The sequence below is a fragment of the Vicia villosa genome, linkage group LG3 (genome assembly GCF_029867415.1).
Source record: "Vicia villosa cultivar HV-30 ecotype Madison, WI linkage group LG3, Vvil1.0, whole genome shotgun sequence".
NCBI lineage: Eukaryota > Viridiplantae > Streptophyta > Magnoliopsida > Fabales > Fabaceae > Vicia > Vicia villosa.
In genome coordinates this window covers 114818934-114830994 of record NC_081182.1, presented here as the reverse complement: position 1 = coordinate 114830994, position 12061 = coordinate 114818934, and the positions used below count along the sequence as shown (strand labels likewise).

At 33.8% G+C, this 12061-nt stretch overlaps 1 protein-coding gene across 1 annotated transcript; it reads left to right on the top strand.

The window, feature by feature from the left end:
- The first annotated feature begins 8394 nt into the window (after positions 1-8394).
- LOC131656570 (aspartyl protease family protein At5g10770-like) lies at positions 8395-11750 on the top strand. Its single transcript, XM_058926261.1, has 3 exons — positions 8395-8602; positions 10148-10612; positions 10726-11750. Exons 1-3 carry the CDS (start codon positions 8455-8457, stop codon positions 11556-11558), a joined length of 1446 nt encoding a protein of 481 aa, XP_058782244.1. The 5' UTR covers positions 8395-8454; the 3' UTR covers positions 11559-11750.
- The last annotated feature ends 311 nt before the right edge of the window (positions 11751-12061 follow it).

The window sequence follows — 12061 nt, the reverse complement described above, 5'->3', positions numbered from 1 at the left end:
CAAAACCTCTTCGTGGTTGTCTTTGCCGTTGGTATCTCCGAGGTGATGGACGGTGTCGTCGTGGAAACCCTTTGGGGATGGAGATGCAGTGAGGCCGTCACGAGGATGTGGAACAATGTTTCTTGGTGGAGGAATGACGACAAAGACGTCGTTCTTATTGATCATTGTAGCGTCCAGAGAAGAGGAGTCTTCGTTGTTGCTAGCCATAGATGATGGTTGAATTTAGAGCTTTGGTTTCTGAATTCTTGCAGGGGACAAGAATGGATCAAGAAGTGCAAGAAAAGGAAACGGGGGAGCTAAGGGTTCCCACAAACGGCGCCACTGATCTTACCGAGCAGATCAGATGGTCATCAACGGTGGATCTCGAAATCCGGAACGGTTGGGGAAAAAAGGTGGTTGTACCTGCAAGGCACTCTGATGCCAAAGTAAGTGTTTGAACAACAAGGTACAACAAAGTGAGAGATTTTGGGTCAGAAAAAGATTACCTTGCCCTCTCAGACTAGAGGGCTATTTATAGGGTCATCCTATGCGGAAAAGGTTCCATTTTTGGAGGGCCCATGCGAGGCGCTAGGCTAGAAGTACGCGAACTGGCTGCTACCGAGCACGAGGCTTCAGTGTGCTCGGTTAGGTCTGGTGTTTTCCCGGAGCGGGCCGGGGAGCGCTGGCGCGTGTGTGGTCCAGAACAATATATATATACTATGATTAGGGGTGGCAAAATGAGTGTGGTCCATCGGGCCGGTCCGCGCACCCGCAATAAAATGGCGGGTTGAGTTAATATTTTGGGTCCACCGCTCACCAAAGCCAGCTCCGCAAAACCCGCCGTTCATCAATGCTCGTCCCGCCAAAACCCGCCGTCTGCCTAAGCCCGCTCGATCTATTCGTTAAGTCCGTCCCGCCTTAACTCCGCCAATTTTTAGTTAATTATAATAATTTCAATTATTGATGGTTTTATTTTATTCACTTATTTGTGAATATATACAACATTTTTTATGTAAAATTATTTTAAAAAATAAGTGAAAAATTTCATTGAAAGATAAAAAAACATATCCATTTATTAAAAAAATGAAAAATAAAAAATAAAAAATTAGGCGGGTAAGCTCGCCGCCCGCCAACCCGCCACTTTGGCGGGGCAGGCTTGATTTTTATACCTATTTTCATTTGGCGGATTTTCCCGTCCCGCTCTTTTTTTGGCGGACATAAGGCGGGGCGGGGCGGGGAGGGCAACCTGTTTGGGTATCCCTAACTATGATGTAACCCTTATTTTCTTAATTTTGTTCATTCTATTGAAACCCTAATTCAACGGGTGTTTCTCCTTCTCTATGTTTATTTATATTTATTATTGTTAACATGGTATCAAAGAGCTCGGTTTGATTTTGGATCTACCGTAATGTGGTCCACATATTTTTACAGTATTTATTCTGTAAAGTGTTAGTTTTACGGTGCTGTTTCATTGGAATTTTACGACAGTGATTCATTGGAATTTGACAGCGTGTTGACTTATTCATTGTTGGTTTGGTCATGTTTATTAGTTATTTCCTTGCTTCGGAGCCCAGTTTCATAGCCTTCTCTTTCCCTCAACGTCCTCATTGGAGCTACGTGCTTATTTTGATGTTGATTGGGCTGGAGACACCACAGATCGTAAGTCTACCATTGGGTATTACATATTTCTTGGAGACTATCTTATTTCTTGGAAGAGTAAGAAACAAGATATTAGCTCTCGTACATCTACAGAATCTAAGTATTGTGCTATGGCATCCACTACTACTCAAATAGTTTGGTTCCGTTGGTTACTTTCTGATATAAGTGTCATTCTTTATGAATCAACCCTCATGTATTGTAATAACAAGAGTGCCACTCAAATTGCCCCCAATTCATTCTTTCATGAACGTACCAAACACATTGAGATTGATTGTCACTTACCTCGTCGTCATCTTAAGCATGGGACAATTACTCTACTGTTGGTCTCCTCCGCTTTACAGATTGCTGATTTGTTTACAACGCATTCCATTAAACGATTTTGTTTTTTGATTGACAAACTCTCGATGCTTTCTGCTAATGCATCTTGAGTTTGAGGGGAGGTGTTAGATATTATTATTATTATTATTTAAATATATCTTTGTCAGGGTAGTTTTGTCTTTCTTGGTCTTTCCTAACATGTAATATATATACTCTAATGTAACCCTTATTTTCTTAGTTTTTGTTCATTCTATTAACTCAACCGCTGTTTCTCCTTCTTTATATATATATATATATATATATATATATATATATATATATATATATATATATATATATATATATATATATATATGGCATATCAAGTGAGAGGATTATTTATTGTGAGAGATGAGAGGAACGAATTTAATCCATCTGATTAAAATAAATGATCCTGATTAATTTGCTTTTACTATGTAAATATACACTACGCACCAAGAAATAGTGCTTTCCATCTTCTTTCTCTTTCTCTTATCTTTCTTCACGTTTCATTACCCACACACAAACCTCAGAAGTACCATAATCCATGAATAATCAATCAAAATTTCAGTAATATTCAACTTTCTATTTTTCTATTAAATTTTCAATATTCATTTTGATTTAGGTGTGGCGGTCTAAAGAGTCATTGTGGTGTGCAAAATTTTGTTTAATTCATAATTGATTTCGTTTATGTTGCTTTAGTGTGTATCCATGGAAATCTGACAAAATTTTCACGTGCTTCTTCTTCTGATCCAATTGTTGTACATTTAATAATTTAATTATAAAAAGAAACTTGTAATTAAGTTTTGTTAAGTTTCAAATTAAAAAGGAGAAAAAGGGGAAAAAGATTAACTTGTAATTGACCTAGATATTAAAAACTTGACAGATCCAAATGCAAATAAGAAGAGGGGAAAATAAAAAATGCAACGAATTATGAAAGAGAATACTGAAGTCCATATTATAAAATTTTAGGTAAAATATCTTTTTTAGTCCCTTAACTTTACCTCGGGGTTCATTTTGATCTCTTAAGTTTTAAAAAGACCAATGTAGTCCCTTATATCTTCAAACAGCGTCATTTAAGTCCATTCCGTCCAATTTTAACAAACGACGTCTAATTTTGCCAAAAGAAAAATTACAAAATTCTACCTGGGCTAAGAATCAAACCAAAGTTTTCATAGTTCCAAGACACCAGATTGTACCGCTAGGACAATTTTCTATTAATGCTTTTTATTTCAACTCTGATGTATATATTTACGTTATTTTTTATATTGTTCTATATGTTATTCTTCATGTTGACATAGGCTAACTTCCTAAAAAGAAATCTGCAAGATTCCATGATCAAACTACTATTGCTGATAAATTTCTTATTCAAAGTAAAAGTAACTAATATCTCTCTTTCCAAATTCCACACAGATACCAAATCAAGCTATGAATAACAATGACATTGGATTAGAACCAAATCAAATTCCAAAAGAAAAAACCTTGAAAAAAATAGAGAATTTAAATAGTAGTATACATAACCAAACCCTTGCAAAAATCTTAATTACAACTTCGTTTGGGCATTTTAACAAACACCTTGTGTGCAATATTATATCTCAGAGGAATAGTTTCAAACTTATTTTTTTCTAAATCAAAGGTTTTCAATAAATTAATATATGGGAGTGAATGATCCAGAAACATAGGGTTATTAGTTTTCATGGTCTGGTATACCCAATTCTCTGCAGCAAAACAACAAACACCTTCTCTTCAATAAACTTGAACCGCTAAAAAATTATCCATAGAAGCACAAACATAACTATTATAATTTTTCATGACATCACTAGTAATTAAGTATGAAAAAGAAATAACATTAACCAACGCATGAGCTTGGAAGCATGGACTGAGAAATGAAGAAAAAAGAAGGAACCTGAGGATGCGTTTGATTTTGGGAGGTGAGAATGAGGTTATATCTAAACAAATGTAAATATATATATCTTATTTTCAATTTAAACCATCAAGTGTAAAGTGGCTTAGTGGCAAACTATCTAGTGTAGCAACGAAGGTGACATAGGTTCAAATCCTATCTCAATTCTAAAGTTTTGGAATTTTTCTTTGAATTTTAATGAGCTTGATGATTAACAGCTGCCACGCGTATCAACAGGTGCCATGGCGTATGCCACATGAGCGAAATTAGACGCCGTTTGTTAAAATTGGACGGAAAGGACTTAAATGACGTTGTTTGAAGACATAAGGGACTACATTGGTCTTTTTAAAACTTAAGGGATCAAAATGAATCCCGAGGTAAAGTTAAGGGACTAAAAAGAGTATTTGTCCAAAATTTTAATATTGAATTTTATTGTGTTTGGGTATTGGTAGGGTTGTCGTGAGAAAGAAGATGGAAATCACTATTTCTTGGTGTGTAGTGTATATTTACAAAGTAAAAGCAATTTAATCAGAGCCGTTTATTTTGATCAGATGGATTAAATTTGTTCCTCTTATCTCTCATAACAAATACTCCCCTCACTTTATATGCCCCGGAAACAATTCGAAAACTCATCAAAAAATAATGAAGTCGCCATCGAACATTTATTTATTCTACGCAGGGGAAAGGAAAACATCAAAGAAAACCTAAAAGAAAAATAACAAGGGTCTCACGAACAAAGAACGAGTAAGGGTGTCGGTTATGCAAAGGGAAGGTATTAGTACCCCTCACGTCTGTGGTACTCCATAAAATCCATTCTTGCTAGTTTCTAATCTAAGGGTCTGTGTGTAACATGTAGGGGTGGAAATAGGCTAGGCTAGGCTAGACTTTAGAAGGCCTGAGTCTGACTTACGATAAACTTAAAAGGCCTAAGTCTGGCCTATAGGCTATCATAGGCTCAGTTTTTTGGCCTGGCCTGGCCTTTTTAAAAGCCTGGCCTGACCTGAAAGCCTATTTAAAAGTCTGTATCTCATTAAAAATTTCAATTAATCCATATTACTTAAGAAGCCTTATATGTCGGCCTATATATGCATATATAAGCTGACCAATTTAGCCTTTATTCTAATATATATGCATACATATGCTAGCCTATTTAGTTTTTTTAAATACATATGCATTCATGAGCCAACCTATTTAGCATATCTCTAATATATATGAAAATATAGGTCGACCTATAAGGCTTCATAGGCTTTTTTAATAGCCTAAGCCTGGCCTATTTAATAAAATAGGCTTTTAAAAAAGCCTAAGCCTAACCTCTTTATTAAATAGGTTTGGCCTGGCCTTATGTAGGCTAGGCTATAGGTACCTATAGGCCAGCCTGGTCTATTCCCACCACTAGTAACATGCAATGTGCTAAGGGAAAATGTAATGAAAGGATACACAAGATAAAAAGAAAAGAAAAAGTCGCTCGATAGGGCGTTCGTATCTTATGCCTACGTACCTCCAATGTGCAATGGAGAAATTTGAGCTTCGTAGTTCGACTAACTATGTTCTGATTCTATCTCAATCCATGTCTCCTAATAAGACGGAATCGAGCGTCTAAGGGAGCATGCAACGAACAAGCAACGTAATAAAGAGCCTAGCAAACATCAAGTAAGACATGTGAACAAGAATCACAGATAAGCATGTGAACATGTGAACAGGTATCACGAATAAGCATAACAAGCATGTAACAGATATACATGTAAGATATGTGAACAAGAATAACAAATAAGCATGCGAACAGGAATATGTGAAGCATGTAACTGAAATACATGTAAGATATATGAACAGGAATCACAAATAAGCATGCGAACAAGAATTGCAGATAATGAAACACCATGAAACGCTTGAAACTATCTACATCCACCACTATATATCTATTCTCTTTCTTGTTAAAGCATTTTCCATGAAAAGTTATATATGATGAATTGAAACAGCATAAAATTACTTGAGTTTAAGGTTTGTGTTATTAAATATTTATTTGAGCAGAAAATCATTTATATATCTAACCCTTTTTATTGTTTATATTAGAAACACATGCAAACAAAAGAAATTGAAAATATTCTGGCAACCCGCATTTGATCTTCCCCAAAATTCAATGATTCGAAGATCCAATGTTTTATCTTCACTTACAAATTAATTTTTACTTTAATATTTTGTGTAAACAATGTAATATTCTAGGTAAACAATGTAACTTGTAAACAAATTAATTTATTAATATTCTGTGTAAAAAGTGTAATGAGTTTTTTTTTAATACAATTTATCTTACCCCTCATATTTATTGATAAACTAAGAGGTGTGATGCGCTAGTTTTGAAAATAATAAAAGTGCATAAGCTGAGGTTCTAACCCATGTGCAGATAACTTTACCCGTCGGTTTTTAAAACACCGAAGGGTAAAGTGGTATCTTTTCATAACGCCTTCTGTTACCTCGCTTCTGTAGCCGATATTAAATGTATTTCGCGTTTGAGGTGAAATTCATTTTTTTGTAGTAGTGATGTAACTGGTTGAGATAATTGTGCAACCGATTGCACTTCAGTTCTACAACATTTTTCAAAATGCTCCTATCGTTGTTTTACAATCTGCTGTTGTTGCATTCTCCCTCTGTGATCATGACCAAAAGTGTGTTCTCATCATCGAACTCATGCCTTGCAACTCTAGCTTTATCTTCTCGAGGTTCTTTCTTATTGGAACTACACTCTCTTGCAAAATGGTCAAGCTTTTGACAATTATAGCACTACTCGCTGCTCTTCTCAACCATTCTTCTTCCACATCTACCCCTTAGATCTCCACCTATAGAGTTGTTTGATCTAGCAGCCATATTGCAGCTATTTTCACCCTTTTGGAATGTTGAATTCTTGAAACTTTAAGACTCTCTTCCACAAAAATTCTGAAAGTTCCCTCTACCTTTGCTCATGGGACAATTTCCCTTCGCCTTCTTATTTCTCTCATTCAAACGGTCTTGCAAAGCGATCATTAACTTTGCCTTATCAACATTATTTTCCTCCATTCTTTGCTCATGTGCCTCAAGAGAGCTTTGCAGTCCCTTTTTGCTCATTATCGCAAGATCCTTCAATTCCTCAATCGCTACGACTATGTTATCAAATCTTGATGTCAGAGAATGCAAGATTATTGCGAAGACATACTGCTCTATAATAGTTTCTCTACATGCTTTTACTTGGTTCTTAAATAAAGTAATTCTCGTAGTGAAATCGTTGATGGTCTCATTATCCTCCATTTGAATCAACTCAATTTAACTTTTGTGAGCTTGTAACCTCACAACCTTCGCCTTGTCAGCCCCTGCGTATGCCTTCTCCAAGATTTCTCACGCTTGCTTCGATGATTCACAATCACCAACTTTCTCAAAATTATCCATATTAACACATTGATAAATTAAAAACAAAGCCTTGAAATCTTTCTTCTTTTCTTTCTTGTGCGATGCTCTTTTCCCCAGAGTAGCACCTTCGACAAGTGGATTTGCATCGGTCTGATCACATCAAGAACATCTTGATAGGCAAACAACACCTTCATTTGCTTGCACCATTTTGCGTAGTTCTTCGCATCAAGGATAGATAGATTTGCAGAAATTCTTTCATTGGAGACAGAAGTCATGATTGCACAATAGATGTTTGATGGATTGATATAGACTCTTGGTACCAAATGTTAGAACTTAGAACCACATGATTGGTGAATAATTGAGTAATTAAGTGTGGAGAGAATGAGAGAGAATTAGAGAGAATAAAATTGAGGGTGAAAATATGTAATCTAACATTTATGAGATACTCCAAAGTTTTTTTTTGAATTGTACTGCATAAAATTAGCCAACCAAGGGCAACGAAACAGAAACAGAGTCAAACTTGGGGACACACTCCAACCAAGTTCTACAACCAAACGATTTACCGATTCCAACCATATGGTGGGCATCGGTATTACATTTCCTACTAACAAACATAACAGAAACAACAGCAAAAGAATTTAAAAGTTCTACACAATCAACAACTATTGGCTCCAGCACAGCCGAAAAGTCCAACCTATTAACACAATCAACTACGCCTAATGCATCCGATTGAATCATTATCTTTTGGAGCTTGAGCTTGAGCTTGAGATACTCCAAAGTTATTTATATATACAAATACATGATAAAATATAGTTATCAAATAAAATAAAAACTGAAAACATTTTCCAGATATAATCAATTAACATATTATATCAACTGGTAGCACTTTTCTATTCTAAGTTTTGTTCAATATTTTAAAAATTGACATAAAGTGCAACGAATTCCATAGACATGAATTAACTTTTCTCATTTAACAATTAATTCAAATCAATTAATAGTTAGGATCCATAAGAAGGCAGATTCAAATCCACAATATTTCAATTAAATTTTTTTTTAGGAGTGAGAGGTACATTTGTGGCGATGGCTAATATATTGCTCCAAGGTATGACTATAAAAGTCATGCTCTTATGACACTATAAAAGCCAAGCCCCCAGTTCAAGAGTGTATTCAGAAATCTTTTCTTAGCTATTACGATTTCCAAAATGTCTCATTTCTTCTTAGTCTGTCTTGTTCTCTTTTTCACTTTGGAGAAGAACTTTGCCATTGAAACAACATGGAAGGAGAGTCACCATCATCATGTTCAAACCAGCTCTCTCTTACCATCATCTTCTTGCAGTTCTTCAACCAAAGGTCTATTTAATTTTAACATTAATTTCCCTCTCCCCAAATGAATTAGCTTAATTATTGGTGAAGTGTTGCATGGTAGAAGCTTTTATTACAAAATTATAATTGAAAAAAAATAGAAATTGGATCGTTACACTTTTTGTCTCCAACATTTAGTCAAAGAGTCGGACACAATTTTTTTTGGTTTCTAATTTTTATTTCACACTAAATTTCAACCGAGAATTGATCAAGTAGACATATTAAATGAAATAAAAAATATATATGGTTCATTAATTTTCATTAAAAAAAAGTTATATATATATATATATATATATATATATATATATATATATATATATATATATATATATATATATATATATATATATATATATATATATATATATATATATATATATATATATATATATATATGGGGCGACTCTACTTGGTTATTATGAGAAATGAGAACAATAAATTACGACCGCTAAATTTTGATTTAGTAATTTTAATGAACTGGATTGGTTTCTCTTTCTATGTTGATTTAAAATAAATATTAAGGATCATAGAAAGAGAAACCAATCCAGTTCATTAAAATTACTAAATCAAAATTTAATGATCGTGATTCATTGTTCACATTTCTCATAATAACCAATTGTTTTCACTTGAGTCGTCCCCATATATATATATATATATATATATATATATATATATATATATATATATAACCGTGAGTGCAACTAACGGTTGAAATTTGACGTAAATTTTTTGTGTGTAAGTCTTATAGATTTACAGGTATCGATGTACTCCATATTATAAATAATTTAATTAATTTTTAAATTAAAAATCTATTTCAACTGTTTAATTAATTATTTTAAAAAGTATTATTTAAAAATATTTTTTTAATAAGAGAATCTCATTAAATGTTGTTAAAAATAAATTGATTAAAAAGAGTTAAAACATAAAATTAGTTTATAGATACACACTATTTATAAATTAGTTTATTAATAGGTTATAAACCAAGTTTAAATTGAATTGATATTTAATTAAAGTTCTCTAATTTAAATAGTGCACAATCTCTTCTCTAAAATAAAATTTTCGGTTAAAAAATTTTTCGTGTCCCTCTCTGCTTTAGGCAACGGTTTTTGCAAAAAAAAACCGTTGTCAAAACTCAAGAGAGACTAAAAATGAAATTGTAATATTTATAGGGACCAAAAACTTATTTAACCCTAAAAATTTTTTTTAGACATCAATGGGGCTAAGTTGGAAAATGAAAAAATTTTAAATTTCATTATAGTAGACATCAGTTGCATGTACTTCAGCAATAATAGAAAAAAATTATAGATGGAGAACAAATAACCTATAAAAGATAAGATTTTGTCTTTGAGTCCTTCATAGATAAATATATGTAGATTCCTTGAGTAAGTCATTCTCATCCTTATAATACTAATGGTTATCATGCAGTTAAGTTAAATTTAATTTATATAAGACTACTCTAACTTCTAAGCTGAAGTTGAAAATCAGATACATATAAAATAAAACTAATTATGTTGATTCATTTTTGAATTTTAGGTCCCAAAAGAAAATCAACATTAGATGTGGTACACAAACATGGTCCATGTTCCCATCTAAACAAAAATGGAAAAGCAAATTATGTTCAAACACACAGTGATATTCTAAAGCATGACAAGGAAAGGATAAACTATATTCACTCAAAGTTATTATCATCATCTTCCAATAACAATAATAAGGTGGAAATAGAATTGGATTCTTCTTCTTCTAGTGCTAATTTACCTGCAAAATCTGGTGACCTTATTGGATCAGGAAACTACTATGTTGTTCTTGGACTTGGTACTCCTAAAAAGGATTTATCACTTATTTTTGACACTGGTAGTGACCTCACTTGGACTCAATGCCAACCTTGTGCTGGTTCTTGTTACAAACAAGTTGATGAAATATTTGATCCATCAAAGTCTACTTCTTATTCCAATATCACATGTACTTCTCCAGATTGCTCTCAACATGTTTCAGCCACAGGTATTTTAAAGATCACCAAATTACTCACATTTCCTTTTATATATAATAGAAATTACTTACATATCATTATATGAAATGCAGTTTAATTAATTCCAAAACTATTATTATTACAGGAACCAATCCCAGTTGTTCTACGCCAACAGAATCATGCATATATGAGGTCAAATATGGTGACGGATCCTTCTCTATCGGATACTTAAGCCGCGAACGGCTCACCGTTACGCCAACAGACACCATCGACAGTTTCTTATTCGGTTGCGGTCAAGACAACGAAGGCCTATTTAACGGCGGTGCCGGTCTCTTAGGGCTTGGTCGTGACCCAATCTCCTTTATCCAACAAACCTCTCAAAAATATCATAATACCTTCTCTTATTGTCTCCCATCTACTTCTAGCGAGATAGGCCACCTCACATTCGGCGCTGCCACGGATAACGAAGATGTAAAGTACACTCCTTTGTCCACAATCTCCCGTAGCAGTTCTTTCTACGGCCTCGACATTGAGGGAATCAGCGTCGGTGGAACTAAACTTCCAATTGCATCATCTGTTTTCACAACCAGTGGCGCCATTATTGATTCAGGAACTGTCATTACACACTTGCCACCTACCGTCTATGTCAGTCTCCGTGATTCCTTTCGGAAAGGCATGGCTAATTATCCACCTCCTTCTGCTATTGGAGATTTTGATACATGCTATGATCTTTTTAGTGGGACTAATAAGACTGTGATTATTCCGGAGATTAGTTTTTTCTTCGCTGGTGGTGTCACGGTGGAGCTTCCCATATTGGGGATAATTTACGTGGAACAGAAGCAATTTTGTTTGGCGTTTGCAGCAAATGATCATGATAGTGATATTACTATCTTTGGGAATGTACAACAAAAAACACTAGAGGTTGTTTATGATATCGGTGGTGGTAGGATTGGGTTTGGTTCAAATGGTTGCAAGTGAAGTTAGTTTAAAATATTTTGATCAATGAATCTCAATGTTATTGCAAATTAGCACTAAATAATCATGTGAGGGTTTGAGTAGAAATAAGAAGAAAGGGGAAGATATGTTGAAAAAGTTGTATTATGTAGTGGTTAAACAAGACTTTGTGAGAAATATATAGCATAAATAAATTGATGTCTTTGTGATGTGTAATTGCTTGCAATTGCAATTGTTCATAGATGTTTATCTTGAAACAAATGTAAGATTCTATATGTCATTACAAGAACTTCTTATTTTAAATTACGGTTTTAACTAATGCTAAAATAATTATGATTTTTAATCGTTTTCTTATAATGAACTTGGGTCAATTTTTTCAATTTGATTTCATGTATGGATTGATTTGTGGTTGGATTTTTTTAATGAAAATAAACTCTATACTTGTCAAAAAAAGGATAGATGCATAGCATTCATAGGCTAGTAGGGTTTTCAAAGACTTTAGTGTTTCTAAGGAATTAATGCAAGCT

Excerpts from the sequence above, each read along its gene's own strand:
- LOC131656570 (XM_058926261.1), top strand. The coding sequence starts at position 8,455 with ATGTCTCATTTCTTCTTAGTCTGTCTTGTTCTCTTTTTCACTTTGGAG. Across the intron at positions 8,603-10,147 it reads TTGCAGTTCTTCAACCAAAG|GTCCCAAAAGAAAATCAACA; the intron begins GTCTATTTAATT and ends TTTGAATTTTAG. Across the intron at positions 10,613-10,725 it reads TCAACATGTTTCAGCCACAG|GAACCAATCCCAGTTGTTCT; the intron begins GTATTTTAAAGA and ends TTATTATTACAG.